Source organism: Globicephala melas, chromosome 4 (genome assembly GCF_963455315.2).
Source record: "Globicephala melas chromosome 4, mGloMel1.2, whole genome shotgun sequence".
Classification (NCBI taxonomy): domain Eukaryota; kingdom Metazoa; phylum Chordata; class Mammalia; order Artiodactyla; family Delphinidae; genus Globicephala; species Globicephala melas.
In genome coordinates this window covers 3,524,710-3,542,725 of record NC_083317.1, presented here as the reverse complement: position 1 = coordinate 3,542,725, position 18,016 = coordinate 3,524,710, and the positions used below count along the sequence as shown (strand labels likewise).

The window sequence follows — 18,016 nt, the reverse complement described above, 5'->3', positions numbered from 1 at the left end:
GCCCAAGAACTGCCAGGCATGTGTAAGACACTTGGTGAAAAGAAATTATTATTTTCGTAATAGTGGAAACTGCAAACATCTTCTACTTGAGAGAAAGTGTGAAATATTAAAATCTAGTGTACCAAACAGATCAGGGATTATAAACAAGCCAGCCGACCAGAAGTGCATGTTTATATGTTTACATTCTACTCTGCAGGCTACTGTCGAGCTGGCGATCAGGGCACACGCCTCCCCCGCCTTCGGGGTGAGTACCACCGCCAAGTCTATTTTACACGCAGCAGCTGTAATGGGGATCAATGTAGCGGTGACAACACTCCAGGAGGGCAACCTGCCCAGTCGTCTGCAGTCTGACACCACCGGGCTGCTGGAGGGCTCGGGGGCCTGACTGCCCGCATCCTCCTCCCATAGGTAGAGAGGCGCTGCAGGAGCCTTAGCAACAAGGCCAAGAAGAGAAACCAGGGTATTTACTGTGATCAACCCTCTCAGCTGAGGCCCTAACAACCAGGCAGCAAGAAGGAGCAGGGCAGCCAGTCCTTCATCAGTTGGCTGCAGAATAGGCAGAACAAATCTGTGACCAGGAAGAGCTTTGTCTTCAGCCCAGAATTCAGACCTCAGAGCAGAAGTCAAGTAAGGATTGGCAAAAGGGACTGAGCTGTGTGTTTACTCACTTAAAAATGTGTCTTACCTTCCAACTATCATATTTACCTCTGTGCAACTAAGTATCTGTCTATCTGTATCTATCATCTCTGCCTTAATCATCCATCCATATCTATATCTATCATCTATCTGTCTATCTTTCATTCATTCATTCAGAAAGATGTCCTGAATGTGATTGCTTCATATGGGTTGCACTCACTTACATTACTAAAAAGGTATCTTTTTAATTTAAAAAGCATGAAAGATTTGCAGTGGATTTCAGTGGAGAGCTGACCTCTGCAAGGGTCAGGGAACTAGCCAGCGCTTCCCACCGGAAGCTCTGGGCCCAGCATGCGCTACTCTGCTGGAGGGCCTGGTCATGGACCAAATGATTGCCCATAGGTCAACAGTCCCTGGGCTGTGCTGGAGCAAACTCTCTCAGTGGAGTATCATGAACATTGAACTCTCCCAAGGAGCCTCTGCTATCCCAGGATTGATGCCACGCTCCCCTTGAGGCCTGTAATCACTTACATAGTGTAAGCACTACATCGAGAGAAGGTCCTGAGCCTACAAGGAAACCGACCGTATGAGGGGTGATTGCAGGTGAAAAACATTTTAAAGCCACAGTAATAGAATTTTAGCATTTTAGAGACAAAGCATCATTTACATTATGTTGCAGAGCAATCAATAACATAGTATTTTACTTCCCCAATATACTAATATACACATTTGAAGGAGCATAGAGTATGTAAAATAAAGTTACAGTAAAAATTCAGGTACGATGCACAGTGGCCACAAATGCACTACATAACTAAGTTTTTCTGGATACTGAAGAAAGAAACATACAATTTTCAACAGTACTGATATCATTTATCCAGGTTACACTTAACTTTGTGTACCCCAAAGCAACACCTTTCCCCCAGAACGTGACCACTTTCTTTACATTGCATAGGCATCATTTGGTGTAGAACATTTTTAGATTTCTGTGCCCAATTGTATAATCTTTGACAAGTAATGCTTTTATTATGGACTTCTGAAAAAGATCTAAGTGTCCGCTTGTATGTAAGAGCAAATCTTTCCAGGGGGAATTCTAGAAATATGGCAGGTACTGACTTTCCCAGGGTGGGGGTAGCCCTCGTGGCAGACTGTCCCTGCCCCTTGCCTTGGCAGACATCACTAATCGATCAGGGCACCAGGCTTGCTGAGCCTGGACATGGTATGACACGGATTAAGGTAATGATAACTTTACTGATTGATCCAACTCAGCCTGTGGGGTGAGCCCTAACTGCCCTTCTCCAGGTTAAACCCTTTGTCCTGACGGGGAGGTCTGACTGGGTTCACTTCATCTGCGCTTGCTTGTGCGGGGTATCAGAAAATTTAGCAGGACATGTAAGGCTCCCCCTGCAGAAATTACTGGACCAGCTGATATCCTTAATGGAGGAAAGGTTGCCTCAGTCTGGGGCTCAGCTCTTCCCATCTTTTCCTTCTCCAGTTCTCCTCCCTGGCCCTGGGGTTGACGTCATAGCCTTAGACCACCTTCTGGGTAATGCTGGCCACAGTGCCCATGCACTGACGCCCACCTGGACTAGGTGGGTGCCCCAGGACCTGCATCACTGAACCACACCTCCTGGAGGCCGAGGCTGAATTGGGGACATTTTCTGACGAACGCAGTGTCATAGAGCTCTCTATACTGAGAGTTCCACATTTCAGTACCGTGAAGAATTGCAGTAATACAAATGAAACAAAAACGGGCTTTTATGGACGGGCCTGGGAACCTAACCCCTTCGTCTATGGGAAAATGCATTTGCAATGCTCAACAATAAGCCGGAGGAAGCCCTGGCACGCCCTGCCTGGGGCTGCCAACACTCCGGATGCAGCGTGTCCCCCGTGGACTGGAGCTCAGCGCTGAGGACCTGAAGGAGGGAGCTGGGCTTAGAAATCCTTTCTCCAGGGCTGCAGCAGGACTTTGTAAAGAGAGTCTATGATTCAAAACCCTTAAGTGGAGAATTCTATGATTCCAAAAGGCAAAAAGCCTTTGGAAGTTGATGTCCTGATAACGAGGGCGCATTTTCATTCTGGGTCCAGGGTGACGTAAAGAGCACGCCCGGGGCACAGGGAGGCTGACATTGAATCACACTGTTACCCCTCGGCTGCCCTTTCAGCTCTGTTGGAAGAAGGCAGCTTACTGCCTGATAGAATTTTCTCATCTATTCAGTGGTCAAGGCTGGTTCTCATGGGTTGCAGACATTGCATGATGCTTCTGTGGCCCAGTCCACACGTTGTCCCATGCTCTAGGTCACCTTGCACACCCTGCTCCACCCGGCCCAGTTTTCCATACCCAGACCCCATTGACATCGCCCAGAGACCTGACTGTGGCAAACCCCACCCACATTTGATGGTGACCGCGTGGGGCTTTGCAGCACATTAGGTGAAGAGCACCTGTGCAGACCCCAGCCACCGGGACATTCCTGCGCTTAAAGTCCTCTGGCCCGGGGGAGGTACTTGCTAGCTTTGCTTTTGTCTTTCCTCTTGGCTCCAGGGTCACAGACAGCCTTCCCCATGGCCACTGGCATTGTCTGGGCCAAGTGGGCAGGACCCAGGCTGTCCTGGTGAGTGGATTTGAGGTTTGACCAACATGCTTGCGATTTATATCAACTGTGCATGCATGTGTGTATGTATGTATGTACGTTTGTATGTATCTAGCTATCTATCGTCTATCTATTTTTCAATCCCAACTGTGTGAGATATTCTTATGTGGTTTTCCGGTTTCCACATTCAGAGTGATTCCATGGATAGAGGTGGGTATAAGAACCTGCAGCTCACCCCTGGGAGCATCTTAGGATTCCTCCTTCCAGGCTGGGAGTAAAAGGCCCTGCCCCCAACTTTCTTTGTCTTCTTCTTCCGGTGCCAGGAGTTCTAAGCCATTTAACCTTTGGCACATAGAGAACATACTCCGGACATTTTTTTGGGAATTGCAAATAAGGCAGTTGCCTGGGGCGCATGCTTTACTTCTCATTTCTTGTCCTGTGGTTCATCAGGAAAAAAACCACCCTCATCCTCATGTCCTCATGGGCCTGAGCCCGTACACCACAATCCTGCCCTGGAGTGAGTGACCTCAGACCACATGGCTACGTGGGACAGGCAGCTGGACAGACTTAGGCCAACAGACCAGGTTAGGGAAGGAGGACAGCCACCTCCAGCAGGGGTGCAAAGCTACCAGGGGTGTGCGTGGGGAACTGGCGAAGGGCTGTGAGAAAGATGGGGTGTCAGGGGGCCTCCAGCCCTCCGTCTACCTGGGCTGCTCCCATGGCTCAGGACGGGCTCTGAGGTGTGGCCATCAGATTTCCCTTTCCTGAATCCCAGACAGAGGTCCTGATTCATGAGTCTGGGGTGACCTGGAGGCATTAGTGTTTTTTAACAGCCCCTCCTCCAGGAGATTCTTCTGGGCAGCCTGTTTTGGGCACGACTCACTACATTGTGAGTGGTCACCAGGGCAAGGGACAGGAGGCCTGGTCATCCTGGGTATGAGTAGTGGGGAGGCTGGAGGTTCACGTACCAATGACACAACAGGGAAGGGAGTCCGCAAGCTCACCTCCAGGGCAGAATTCACGACGGCACTCTATTCGCAGGGAGCACGATGTGGGCGCAGCATCTTACAAGAGGCCTCGGAACCCAAGCACATCTGGAGCCCATATCGGGTGAGGGACAGATGAAGGATGTTCAGGCTGGAGACGTGAAGGGCAGCGTGAGGATGATGGGATGCTGGTGCCTGGCCAGGAGGGGGCCAGCGTGGTGGGGATGAGGTTGACTGAGTAAGATGGGGCCAGAAAGGCCCCAGGGACGGTGGATATCACAGAGCAAACCTCAGGCAGTCCCCAGGTCCACGGGGCCCTCAGCACAGCGCTCACGGCCTCGGTTCCAGGTTTGAATCCTTGCCTGGCGTGGTTTCCCCCTTTACTCCCTCCCAAGCACTGCTGGCTGACAGCCCAAAGAGCGCTCCTAATCTCTTGTGTGGTTAAGAGTTGAAAACTTGGTACAACTGAAATAATAAAGTATCTGCATTGTGTCAAACTCTAAACTGTGCAGCAACTGAGACATAAACACCGAAACACCCTCAAGTTTTCCACGTGAGATATTTATCCCACAAATCTCAGTGCCCACGTGGGTGCTTGTCTCTAATCACAAACCTTTACAGAATCCCTCAAAGTCCTCCATCAACAGAAGCAGACCAAACCCCAGCGAACCAGTGACGGGAACCAGGAGGTAACTTTGTTTTTAAGAGAACAGGATTTGTAACGTGCACAGCATGCTCTTTTAACTAAATTGCCATGAGCGTCAATTTTAGGACTTTCTGGAAAATAAAGAACATTTTACTCAATTAGTGGGTTGTAACTCGGTGCGTCGACAATCCCCAGTGGGGATGGGCCAGTTCAAGGAAAATGGTGAAAATGGTTTTAATCTCTAGACCCTGTGTTGCCCAAGACAGCTTCCTCAACAGTTTTAGGGAGGAAAAAATGCCTCCTGATGTCTGCTGACTCAACACAATTTGGGTTATTGAGTGGGTGTTGTTACTGCAACGTGCACCTCCTGGCCTGGTTCCTGGGGTTGCGGTCATAGACTCTCTAAGGCAAACCAACCCAGACATCCAAACTGGTAGGTGAAAGGTGACGAACGCAACAGCCAGAGCCTAGAAGTCAGGAGACGTGTTTCATTTCTTGTCTGTGGAAACGGCTGGTATGTTTAGAGGCCAAACTTCAGAGAATGACCAGAGAAGAGGGTTAGCAGTCAAGGACTTCAAAGTAACTCTGACAAATATGTTAAAAAATAGAGTAAAACATAGACAAGTATGGACGCAAAGAGCGAGCGTTTCATTGGAGAATTAGAATCTACAAAAATCATCAAATGGACTTTTGGGAAGTGCAAATAAATGTCTGAGATGAAGGTATTTCAGATGGCTTTGACAGCAGACTGAATACAGCTGGACACAAGATTAGTATGTTTGAAGACAGATCAAGAGAAAATATACAAAATGAATCACAGAGAGGAAAAAAACACCCATGAGAATAGCCACATAAAAAAAAAAAAAACTGAAAATGCGAAGTGATGGCAAAGATGTAGACCAGCTGGGGCGTCACATTGCTGGTGGGAATAGAAATTGGTATAAATTTGGAAAACTGGTAATATCTACCCAAGTTAACCGTGTTCTTGTCCCCTAACCTATCAATTTCACTGCTACGTATATTCTCCAGAGAAATGAATATTTATGTCCACCAAGATACATTTACAAAAATGTTGATAGCAGCTTTATTTATAATAGGCCCAAACTGGAAACAACACAAGTATCCATCAATAGGAATATGGAAAAGTAAACTGTGGCATAAAGGAATGAACTATGTGTACGTACAACATAGGTGAGTTTCAAAAACATAATGTTGAGTGAAAGAAGGAGTACACCTAGTAGTACGTACTATATTCCAGTTATACGAAGATCAAGAATAAACAAAACTAATCTATGGTGATCGAAGCCAGAATACTGTTTACCTCCAAAGACAGGAACTGATTGGGAAAGGACACAAGAAACATTTTCATAAGTTGGAAATGTTCTATTTCGTGGTTGGTGAGTATACAGGTGTATAGATATGTGAATACAAGTGAATAGATATGTAAAATTCACCAAGGTTTACATTGAAATTTGTGTGCTTTACTTAAAAAAGGAAAAGAAAAAAATCCTTCTTATAGGAAAAAAAAAATTTGCTATTTCTGGAACCAGACCTGACTATTTTGGATCTGAGATTGGTACTTTTTTGCTGTGTGACCCCAGGCAAGTTACTTAAGCTCTCTGTGCCTTATTTTCCCATTGTGAATAATAATAGTGTCTGGCTCATGAAGTTGTGATGAGGATTAAGTGAATTAATGGCTCTAAATTTCAACACACGGTGCTAGGCACCTAGTACGGCCTCCAAGGCTGGTAGTCCTTGTTACCAGGTGACGGCTAAGCTCTTTTCAAGCTCATAGGTGTCAGATACTTCCCCAGCTCACTTTTTCTCCACTTTGCAGCGATAATCATTGGCTAGAACTATCATGATATGATACTATATAAGTTATTCTAGACCTTCTACTACAAAATACTCGGTTTACTTTTTTTTTTTAACATCTTTATTGGAGTATAATTGCTTTACAATGGCGTGTTAGTTTCTGCTTTATAACAAAGTGAATCAGCTATACATATACATATATCCCCATATCCCCTCCCTCTTGTGTCTCCCTCCCACCCTCCCTATCCCACTCCTCTAGGTGGACACAAAGCACCGAGCTGATCTCCCTGTGCTATGCGGCTGCTTCCCACTAGCTATCTATTTTACATTTGGTAGTGTATGTATGCCCATGCCACTCTCTCACTTCGTCCCAGCTTACCCTTCCCCCTCCCCGTGTCCTCAAGTCCATTTTCTACATCTGTCTTTATTCCTGTCCTGCCCCTAAGTTCTTCAGAACCATTTTATTTTTTTTTTTAGATTCCATATATATGTGTTAGCATACGGTATTTATTTTTCTTTCTGACTTACTTCACTCTGTATGACAGACTCTAGGTCCATCCACCTCACTACAAATAAGTCAATTTCATTTCTTTTTATGGCTGAGTAACATTCCATTGTACACACGTGCCACGTCTTCTTTCTCCATTCATCTGTAGATGGACACTTAGGTTGCTTCCGCGTCCTGGCTATTGTAAGTAGAGCTGCAGTGAACATTGTGGTACATGACTCTTTTTGAATTATGGTTTTCTCAGGGTATATGTCCAGTAGTGGGATTTCTGGGTCATATGGTAGTTCTATTTTTAGTTTTTTAAGGAACCTCCATACTGTTCTCCATAGTGGCTGTATCAATTTACATTCCCACCAACAGTGCAAGAGAGTTCCCTTTTCTCCACACCCTCTCCAGCATTTATTGTTTGTAGATTTTTTGAGGATTGCCATTCTGACTGGTGTGAGGTGATACCTCATTGTAGTTTTGATTTGCATTTCTCTAATGATTAGGGATGTTGAACATCCTTTCATGTGTTTGTTGGCAATCTGTATATCTTCTTTGGAGAAATGTCTATTTAGGTCTTCGGCTCATTTTTGGATTGGGTTGTTTGTTTTTTTGATATTGATATAGCAGTTAATTTTAGAATTAAAATGAGCAAAGGTTCAAAGAGTCATGCTCCAATTATAAATCTCTGCTATATAAATTGTGATTCCCTTGGGTTTTAGATGATGAATGATTTTTGATGGAAACCTAGATATTTTGGGGATTATGTTACAAGATGCTAGATCTTATTTAAGCCTTCTGTTTTAGCCTTCTGTTTGTTCAGGCTTTTTTGACATCCAAGGGAGGGACTCCTTGTTACTGCTGGGAAGGCCTGGAGTCCTGGCTCTCCACCTGGTCACCACCCACACCTCCCTGGCTGGGAGAGGTGAACCTCATTACTGCTCCCCACATGCTATCCATTGGCGTCATGGCTTGGGGGCTAGTATTGTGTTCTTGTTACCACTGGATGGTGGTGAGAGTACTGATTCTGCTGGGTCTCCTCAGCCACCACCCCCGTAAGAAGGGGAGGGGCTCCTCATTCCTGCCAGTAAGGGTGTGGTCCAGACTCCCTGTGTGGCCTGCTCCGACACCATTTTAACTGGGGATGGGGCAGGTTTTTGTGCCTCATTACAGCTTGAGGAGGGTGGACATCTAGACTCCCCCTTCATCTTTGCTGTTGTGGGTGGTGCGGGGAGTTTATTGCCTGGTATTTGGCTGGAATAGAGCAGTAATTGTCTACAAATTTTCTATAGTGATAGGCTGCTCCTTTTCCATTCCCGTGGTGAGAGAGGACAGTCTTTTGTGGGGGCTTTTGTTGTTCGTGTCCATTGGCACTTCCAGGTTATTGCTTTCTTCAGCAGAATGTCTGAAGACTGTCAGTGTGGCAAAAAGAAAACCCAGCATCTCACCAGTGTGCTTCCTTAGGTCCCAGGGTCCTGACCACCCTGCCTTCTCCTCTCCACCTTTCAGAGTCTCCTTGTGTTTGTTTGGCATAATGTCCAGAGTTTTTAGTTGTGTTGGGGGGAAGAAGAGAGAAAAGCATGTCTACTCCATCTCCCTACTAGCTTGCCTGTGACCTTTAAAAGATTGAACTTGGACTTCTTGTAGCCGTCTCCCTATTTGAAGTAGGTTTGGGTTATTCTCAACAAACATTTGGCCGCTGTAAAAAAGTGGAAAAGGGGCTCAGCAGGAGTCAGGAGAGCTGGGTCCTTGCCTGGGCATCATGGCCTTGGGCAGGTTTCAGTCCTCATGCTCCATCTCCTTATTTTCTGTGGCAGGAAATAATTTGCTGAAATAATCTCTGACACTGATTTCCCTGCTCAAGCTACTTTCCCTTACCTTTTCTTAAAAAGTAGCCAAGACTTTTTTTTTTTTAAAAATTGATTCTCTCTCACCCTGGGGACTTGCTCTGTCCAGAAGTTTCCAAGCATGCAGAGGATAATTTCCCTAACCAGACTTTTGCTTTCAAAAGCCAGGGCTCAGCAAAGTGACCACCAGGTCTTCCTGGAGCGGAGGGGATGGGATGGAGCTGGGGCTCTGGAGGGGAGAGGCAGGAGGTAGAGGAAGCATTTTCCAGGCCTGGACAGGGGAGAGGTGGGTGGGCAGACGCCAGGAGAGCTCAGTTGTCTTGTGGAGGCAAGAGGGCTTCTGCCCGTGGCCAGGGTGCTGAGCACACTGGACTTGAGCTGTGGTCTCTGGAGGCGTGGAGAGTCTCTTTGCGTCCCAGGGGCATGGCCTGTCCTGAATCTGTGGCTTGGGAATCAAATCCACACGTGTTTCGGTGATGGCATCTGCCCTCCGGCTCCGCAGGGGTGTTTTGAGCACCACAGAAGGTAATGCATGTTAAAGCATTTTTCAAACCATTAGATGGCATCATCGAATGGATCTGGGTAGGGGTTGCTTTGTAGGATTGAGCACATGGAGCCTGGGAGGGCAGCTTCCCAGAGGACAAGTGGGTGCCCAGTGGCCTGGGAGTTCCAGCTATGTCCCAGCTGGGACCTTTTGTGGGGGAAGGAGGCCTCTGGTAATTTTCCAGTGTCCGCCTCTGAGACTTCTCTCCTAACCTTCAGCTTTGAAGGTCATCTCATTGCCAGTTGCTATTCCCTCTTCATTTGTCTCCTGCACCTTTCCCACCACTCTGTGTTCCAGGTTAACAGAAGAAGGCAGAAATAATCTGTTTGCAATGGTGAACTTGCCTCTTGCTAACCTAGCTTATGAAATACTTACTTGCCTTGTCCTCTCCCTCCTTCATCTCAACCTTCCCTCTCTCTCCTTCCAATCTGTGCTGCACTCTCAGCAGATGGCCCCTCCTCTGCTCCCACCTCTGGGCAGGCTGGGGAGGGAGGGGCCCCTCTCTGGAGCTGGGCTGGCGCCCACACGTGATGGAAGCAACTGGGTGGAGACAGAAGCTGGAGGAGTCAGGAGGGCCAGCAAACTAGGGATCAAGCAAACCACAGAGAGGGAAATAAAGTTGCTTTAAAATACACCAATTTACAGAGTCCCCATTTAGTGTGTGACTTTACCTCAGGCTGTCACCCTCCCTGATGGACTGTCTCTGTGTCTGTCTGCTCATCTGCTCCCCTTTTTACCATTTCCCCGTCAAGGGCTAAGGCACCTATTCTTACCACTTAAGGGTCTTTTTTCCTCTCCCTCACTCCTCTTCCTTCTTTCCTGTGTCCCTCCCTCCCTCCCTCCCTCCCACCTCCTCTCTCTGTCTTTCTCATTCTCTCTCTCTCTTCCTCTTTAAAAGTGGAGGCAATGGCTTCTTTGTGAACAGAGCTAGAAAGGGCCTGATGGCCACTAATTCTCTGCTAACACAAGTGGAAGTATCAGAGAAGCCGAGAAGGCAGGGGCCATGACCCGAATGCAGGTCTCCAGCCCAGACAAGGGCAAGTGTCCCCCAGCGACGCTGCCTCCGGTACCTGTTGTGTTGTCGTGAGCCTGGGGATATAATAGGGCAGGGTTCCTCCCCACCCCCACCCCCGCCTCCCAGGAGTCCCCACCGTGTCTCCCACCACCGCCAGCCTGGGGAAGGGACTAGCCCCTCTTTATTACTGGCTGTGGCGGCACAAGATTTTGCTTTCATTTGACTGAAAACATTTACTTTCAGAGTCAGAGCTTTGGGTTGTAGAAAGCAAGCAACTAAGCAAACACTCCCCTACACCACGCCTCCAGAATCAAGTTTGGTGAGGCTTTGGGGAAAGAAATCCCATAAACCCTCATATTGCCGCAGCACAGGGGTCGACGTGGTGAGAGGAGCTGGGGACGGGGCAGGGGGATCAGGCTTCTGTGGGCTTTTATTTTCCTCTGGGAAATGGTGGGGTGCCAGAGGTGTTCCCCTGGTGGAACACTGCAGGGCAGGCGCTTTCCACACTGGGGCCTTCATGCACACTGGCAACAGCCGGGCTGGGGGACCCAGAGGGATGGGGGTAGGAGGTATCGACCAAATAGCTGATGAGTCGGGACAAAATCCCTTACGAGGCACCGTTCCTGGGGCTGGAGATCCATCAGTGGATGGACATTCCTTCCGGCGTGGAGCTTCCATTCTCAAGGAGTGTGTAAGCACAACCAATAGTAAATTAATTATGTGACATGTGATGCCCAGATTACAAGGGGGCATAGCATTGGGGATGAGGCAGTTTGGCGGGATGCAACTGCAGATATCAGGTCTCTAGGGTGGGACACCTGAAAGGCTGACTCCGAAAGGGCTGGACTGCGATAGACCGAGGCCCCTGTGGTACCAGTTTGCCTCTGGCAGGATCTCCCTTAATCTACACGGTGAGAGTTCCTCTAACTATTTACAAAATATGTTGAGCTCATGGAACAAGTTGAAAACATACCCAGCTTAGACAAGAATGTCAGCTTTCCAATCTCTCTCCGTCACTGACCACACCCGAGGCCTGGTTTCCCCTTGGTCCACACCCGAGGCCAGGTTTCCCCTTTGTCCACACTGGGTTCCCAGCGTTGAGGCCGGGTCCCAGTGACGCAGATATTTCTGTCTGCTGAAGGGCATGGCTGAAATCGTAGGTCTTGGAAAGAAAACAGAGCTCAGGTTGGTGGAGTTCTGCAGTCAAACAGGAGAAAGTCGGCCGAGCAGAGTCCACTTAGGTGGATCACTTGGGTTAATTCGGCGCTCAAGGTCAAATTATCGAAAGGCAGATCACCCAGATGTGAAGAAGACTGTGTTCATTAGATTTCTTCCTAGCCAGCTGAGAGCGGGGAGGCTGGGAAGCCAGGGGATGTGCCCAAAGGTTCCTCTGGAGGGATCAGAGACCTTTTGTTCTGGACCTCCAGCGCTGGGGCCATCCAAGATGCTCACCCCCTGTGGCCAACTCCCTGCAGAAGTACACCTGGGTCAATCCACAGGCCTGCCGCAAGGCCACCTGGATATCTGATTTACCTGTACCCGCCCCCCCTCCCCAGGCACCAAGAGAGGAATCCTTGCACCAGAGACGAAGTCCTCAGGGTGTCCTCTCCATTCCCCAGCCTCGGGGGCTGTATGTCTGGCCCCCCAATCTATGGGATTTGGGGGATAAAGTGCAAACCAGGCAACTGAAACTACACAATTACAAGGAAAGTGAATTGAGTCGGCTGCTGGTTGAGTCCACTGACCTGCTCGCTCCCAGGACATCGGGCAGTTGGCTCTGCAGCTTGGTAGCGGGTCCTTACCAACAATTTGAGGGAGCAAATGCTCATTAGAGAGCAGAGGAGTTACCTGGAGTAGGTGTTCGGTTGTGGACCCCAAGTTTCAGAGGGGACACTGAGAAAGGTGAGCAGGAAGAAGGGGCATCTTCTCCAGAACAATGTCGGAGGGACCAGGCACGATTTGTCCAGGGAAGCCAAGGCCTGGAGAGAAATATGGCGCCATGATTGAAGAGCTCAAGTCCTGTTGTGTGGGGGCGGGGCTCACTGACACGGTGGAACACAGAGCCCGCGGGGCGACAGGGAGTCCCATTAGGCACAGGGACCGTTCCCTGCAATGACAGCTACCTCAACTGGTACAGGCTGCCCTTTGAGGCAGAAAGTGTTTTCCCACTGGACATTCTCAAGCCCAGCCTGGTCCACCTGCCTGTGATGTCCTGTGGAAATTCCTGTTGGGGTTGGGGTGTGGACTGGACAGTCCTGTGATAAGCTCCTCTTATGTTTGCCTCCCCGGCACGCACACTGGGCTCCGAGTTCCCGAAAATGGCCTTGAGGAAGCACGCATGTCCCAATCTTTCTGCATGTTCCCATTAGGGCCGGCATTCCCTTTGGCCTGTTTGGTTCCCTGGGATTCAAGCCAGGCCAGTCAGAGTTTGGTTCCTCCTCACTGGGCATCGTGGCTGGTTGCCAGCTGATGAAACCCAGTCCCCTAAAACCAAGTTCCTTTACCAAGTTTAGGATTCATCTCTATCCCAAACTTCATCCCGTTTCTGTCCCCTCTGGCCTCAAGCCTGTGCTAACAACACTAATTACCAGAGTCGGATGCTTAAGGTTGCTGTTGTCCATCGTTAACGTACTAAAATTGCTATTATAGATTCATCATTAACGTACAAACTCGGGTCATTTCTCCAGGGCAAGGTGAGCTCACAGACCCCTTAGCCGGGGACCACCTGGGACACCCTGACTCCTGAAACCATGATTCAGAAATGTCACAAGAAAAAGATTCACCCCAGCTTCTTTGTTCTTCCCCTTAAACGCATCCCCCAACCCAAAGACCAGGTGGGAGTGGCTCTGAGGCTTGTCTCCCCTTCCCTCACTTGATGCCCTGCAATTAATGCTGTACTTTCCTTCACCACAACCCAGTGTCAGTAGATTGGCTTTGCTGTGTGGCAGGCGAGTGGACCCGAATTTGGTTTGGTAACACTGATGGGATGCAGGCTTGGAGCTGCCAGGAGGGCCGTGGTGACAGCCTCGCGGAGCAGAAAGCCAGTAGATAGAAGGCAGAGCCATGGAGAGAGCTAGAGATCAAGGGCTGAAAACCCAGAATGGGTGCTTGGTCCTGGCAGGCCTGAAACAAGTGCACCCTGAGCCTTCCCGTTAGCCATTTGGAGAAGAGTTTTGGTCACTTACAACCAAAAGTCCCAATAGCAATGTCACAGATCCGACCTACTTTACCATTTGCTTATTCTCAGATTTGGCGCAAGGGGGATGACATTAGTAAGGATTAGAACTGGAGTGCTAGCTATGTGCCGTGCACAGTGGACAGCACTTGACAGGCACTATTTCCCATGCGGCTGAGATGATCATTACCCCAACGTATAGATGTGTATAAGTGGGACTCTTTCCATGCCTGTAAGTGCAAAGCCAGCAGCTCAAGCCACGGCAATAAGGACCCACTTTATCGCTGTCTGCCCTCTCTGGCTTCATCCTAGGCTCTACGTATTGTCCCCCTGGCCATTCCCAGGAGCCCGGCGAGCATCGCCTTACACTTCTGGTTCCTGACCAACCACTGACCGGATCACATGGTGTAGAACTGGGGGCAAGGGGAGTTCCAGAAGGAAATTCTGAACACATTCCTAGCAGCATGGAGAATGGATATTGGGCAGAGAATAGATGCCAGTGCAACAGGACCACGCTGTCACTTGTCCCAGCCACACAGCTGGGCAGCGACCAGCCAGGTTCTCATAGAGAATCTCTCCCCGGCCGCGTTCTGTGTCTTTCTCCCCTGCTTTATGTCCCATCTGCCCCTGGAGCAAGTGGTGGGCTTCAGTGCCGTCCACCAATCCTGGATCCCAGAGATGAGGCACCTCTGTCTCTGCCTTTTGGCCTAAACTCTCCCAGGGAGGTTTGTAGATTTGAATCCTCTTTCCAGAACATTCAGAGCTTGTTGGCCTCCCTGTTCAGCACGTTTAAGGCACCACACAGCCCCGGGGGCCCGGCATGTAGAGGGTGGCACCTGGAAATGCAGCAGTCAGATTTCCTAACAATAGAATAGAGGTAATGTGTGGACTCTTCAAGTGAACTATGCAGACAAAAGCAGGGCCCTCTCCCCTTGAAATCATACAATTTACTGCCTTGCCCTCCTTTGATCTGAGGGGAGAATCTGCCTATGGTCATCAGGCTGTGGTGTGAAGCCCTCCTGCCTGGCACGAAAAGCCATGCTCTCTTTCTAGGTGAGGAGAAGGACAGGGGCTTAGCTCATCTGAGGGGTAGTGGGAAGGGGCGATCCAGGTGTGCTGGATGGGAGAAGAGATGCATTCCGACCTGTGGTCCCCACATGCAAACCACTGAATAAAAGCATTAGCCTCTGAGACTGGGAGTAAGGAATGTCTTATCACCATGGTTACCGGGAAATGGTCCCACTTATATATAATAAGGGCTTTAGCAGAGGCCAGGCCATCTGATGCTCCCATCTGGGGCCAAAAGACAGGATGCCTGAAGTGTTACTCCTTATGAAGTTACCTGAACACAGCTCTGGGCCAGGTGCTGGGCCACGTACTGGGAACACCGGGTCTTTTCTTTATTTGTTGGGATCGGGGGGTGGGAGCCAGGGGAGGACAGAGGCCTGGGCATCTTCACCTAGTCACCCCTTTGTTACCCAGCACTTGGCTCTGCGTCTGGCACACAGCAATGCTGCATTAATGAGTGAGTGTGCTGCCTCAGTATGGGGGTACCACCCCAGATATGGAGCTGCAGTGGCGGGGGAGGGGTCGTTGGAGCGGCCATCTCTCCTTTAGTTCTCACGCTCCTACGTGGCAGAGTGATGCCCAACAAGGAAAAAAGTGCCCCTCCACCCTCCCCCCCCCCCCAGACGCCTCCCCTGGCCCTCCTTGGCCCGGCACTGCAGGCTTTGAGGTGGCAGTTCTGGAGGGGGACCCCCGCTGACTGACCGCAGGGGGCCCGGGGTCGCTGGCCCAGGCCCCGCGAGTTTCCGAACTCGGCGCCTCCGGGGCCGGGGCGGACCCTCGGCACCAGCCAGGCCAGGGGCGCGGGCAGCGCGAGGAACCGGACTGCCTAGATCTGGGGCAGCCGCGCCGCACAGGAGCAAAACAAGAGCACGCGCACCTGCCGGCTCCGCCCCGCCCCTGCGCGCCGGCCAATCGCGGGTCGCGGGCGGGGCCGGCGCGGGCGGGTCGTGGGCGGGGCCGGGGCCACAGCTGCGGCCGGAGCCGGAGCCAGAGCCACAGTCCGCGCCCGGCGCAGCCGCCGAGCCTAAGGCGAGCGCGCCTCTTGCCCGCCGCCCGTCCCCGCTGCCCGCAGCCTCGTCCCCACCGCCGCCGCCCCCGGGGCATGGCCTGTCTGACGGCCGCTTTCTCGGTCGGCACCGCCATGGTGAGTGAGCGCATCCTTTGGCCCCGGGGCTTGGTTCTGTTCTCTAGGAGAATAAGAAACGCACAAAGACCCGCACCCGCACCCTGACACCTGTCCCCCGAGCCCCGGGAGAGGCGCCCGCCTCCCATCGCCCCCCGCCCTAGCTACCTGGCTCCTCGGGATGCCCCTTGCAGCCGAGGATGCGGGGAAGGCGGAGGGGCCAGGAGAGGCAGGGAGGAAGGAGGCCAGCAGCCCCACAAGTGTACTGATGGCCTTGACCTCGTCTGCCTCCGAGTGAGGGGCCTGGGGACCCGGAGTGTACTGGGGCGGGGCGGCAGCCCGGGCCAGAGGGAAAGGGGGCCCCATCCCTCTGCCGGCGCGTGCGGCCAGAGCCTGGGGAGCGGGCGCCTCTCGCGCTACTCTCCGGAGCACCGGCACTGTCTGGGGGAACAAAAGAGAGAGGCGGTGGAGAGCCGGGGCCCGTGCTGCCCCTTCGCCCTCGGGGACAGCCTCTCCCGGACCTGCTCAGGAGGGGGCGGTGGAGTCATGGGGAGGCAGATGAGGGCCGAGCCTGGGTACCTCTGGCCACATTTCTGCACCCTGTAGAGAGAATAGGGTGGGGACAGAGGCACGCATCTCACTTTTCCCAAGGGTGCCAGCTCCGTAGGGGTACCACCGGCTGCAGGCGCATTCTTTGCTAGACACTATTACAGTAAGTGCTATTCCTCTGAGTGGTCAAGAGTCTCCTCTTGCCCCTTTAACATATCTCCATAAAGTCACATTAGGAAAAAAAAACAAACTAACCATCGTCTCACCCATCCTAGGGCCCTTCATTTCTATGCCTAGCACTCCAACAGTGCAGTTAGGTACCTCTGGACCGATTTCAGGTCATCTAAAGTACAAGTAGAAAGCATTCCGTATTCCAAGCCCTCTCGCCCTCCCTATCCATCCCCCTTCTATCCTTTGTCTATGTATTTACTATCCTGCTAGTCACTTCCCTTGAGCTGTAACCCCACCGTGCACATCGGTTTTCACCTCCACCCCTCGCCTTTATTTCATTTTTAGCATCTCGTATTTGAAGTCAGCAGGGCTCAGCAGGATTTGACCGACAGTTACCTCTTGCCTTGAGCTCAAGAAAAAAAAAAAAAAAGAAGAAGAAGTAGCCGGGTTTCTGCGCATGCTCTGCTCTGACAACTGCATCCTATGATTCCAAACAGGTTACTGTAGAACATACCGAGCCTCGGCAGCTCATTATATAATGATTTTGTGTAAACCGATACAGTGGGGCCTCGGACACATTAAGGAGGTTGGTAGAGCAGGAAAGAGCCAGGGGCAGGGGGACCCACAGGCCGGGTCCCATCTCTGGGCATGTTCTGCCTCTATGACTTAGCTTCTTACATATAAGAGGGATCAAAAACTGAAAGAGGCAGTCCCCTCCTCATGACATTTGCTTTTATCTGGTTGCATGTTTGGGTAACACTTGGCCATTCTTCATTTTACCCGTGTTCATTTCTTTGGGATTCCTAAATGATGGTGGTAATGGAAAATGAAGGAGGTTAGTATTGTTAGTTGTGGGTAAAGAAAGTTTCAGGTCGTGGAGACACTGGGTAACTAACTCTTGAAGCCCTTTCAAGACTGCAGAAGTAGCTCATACACGTGGGACAATAATGAATCAGAATGTTTTAAGGTACAGGTGTTTTTATGTCAAGATATTTTGGATGTTACGTTATGGTTGGAGACAGCCCCAGAACTCAGGTGTTTCGTTCGTGTGGAGGTGCTAATGGCTGAGCTCATTTTTTCAGAGAATGTTGTTCTGTGTGAAAACCATTCTCCCTGAAAACCTTGTGCTTTTTTGTTTTTAATTTTAAAAATTCTACCCAAGTCATAAACAGAGCCCTGGGGAGGTACCCAGCATCCTAAACTTTGCTCTGCGGTCCAGCCCGGGGCTGGCTGCCAGGTGTGAGTCTGGAGAAGGTGCCTTGGAGGATGGAAGAAGCACCCACATGGTGTTTCAGAGTCCCTGAGCTGGGCTGGGCGGGGCAGGCAAGGGCTCCCAATGGGGACTGGTATTTGGGGCTGT

General features: G+C 50.5%; 1 protein-coding gene across 3 annotated transcripts in view; it reads left to right on the top strand.

Moving 5' to 3' along the window:
• The first annotated feature begins 15,799 nt into the window (after positions 1–15,799).
• ABCG1 (ATP binding cassette subfamily G member 1) overlaps positions 15,800–18,016 on the top strand; it is a 63,997-nt gene continuing 61,780 nt past the window's right edge. For all 3 annotated transcript variants that reach the window (XR_011377405.1, XM_030835478.2, XM_030835477.2), the window contains exon 1: positions 15,800–15,957. Coding sequence is in view for 2 of the 3 variants with exons in the window: in XM_030835478.2 (XP_030691338.1) it covers positions 15,916–15,957 (42 nt within the window). In the remaining variant the exon portion in view is untranslated. The remainder of the gene's footprint in view (positions 15,958–18,016) is intronic.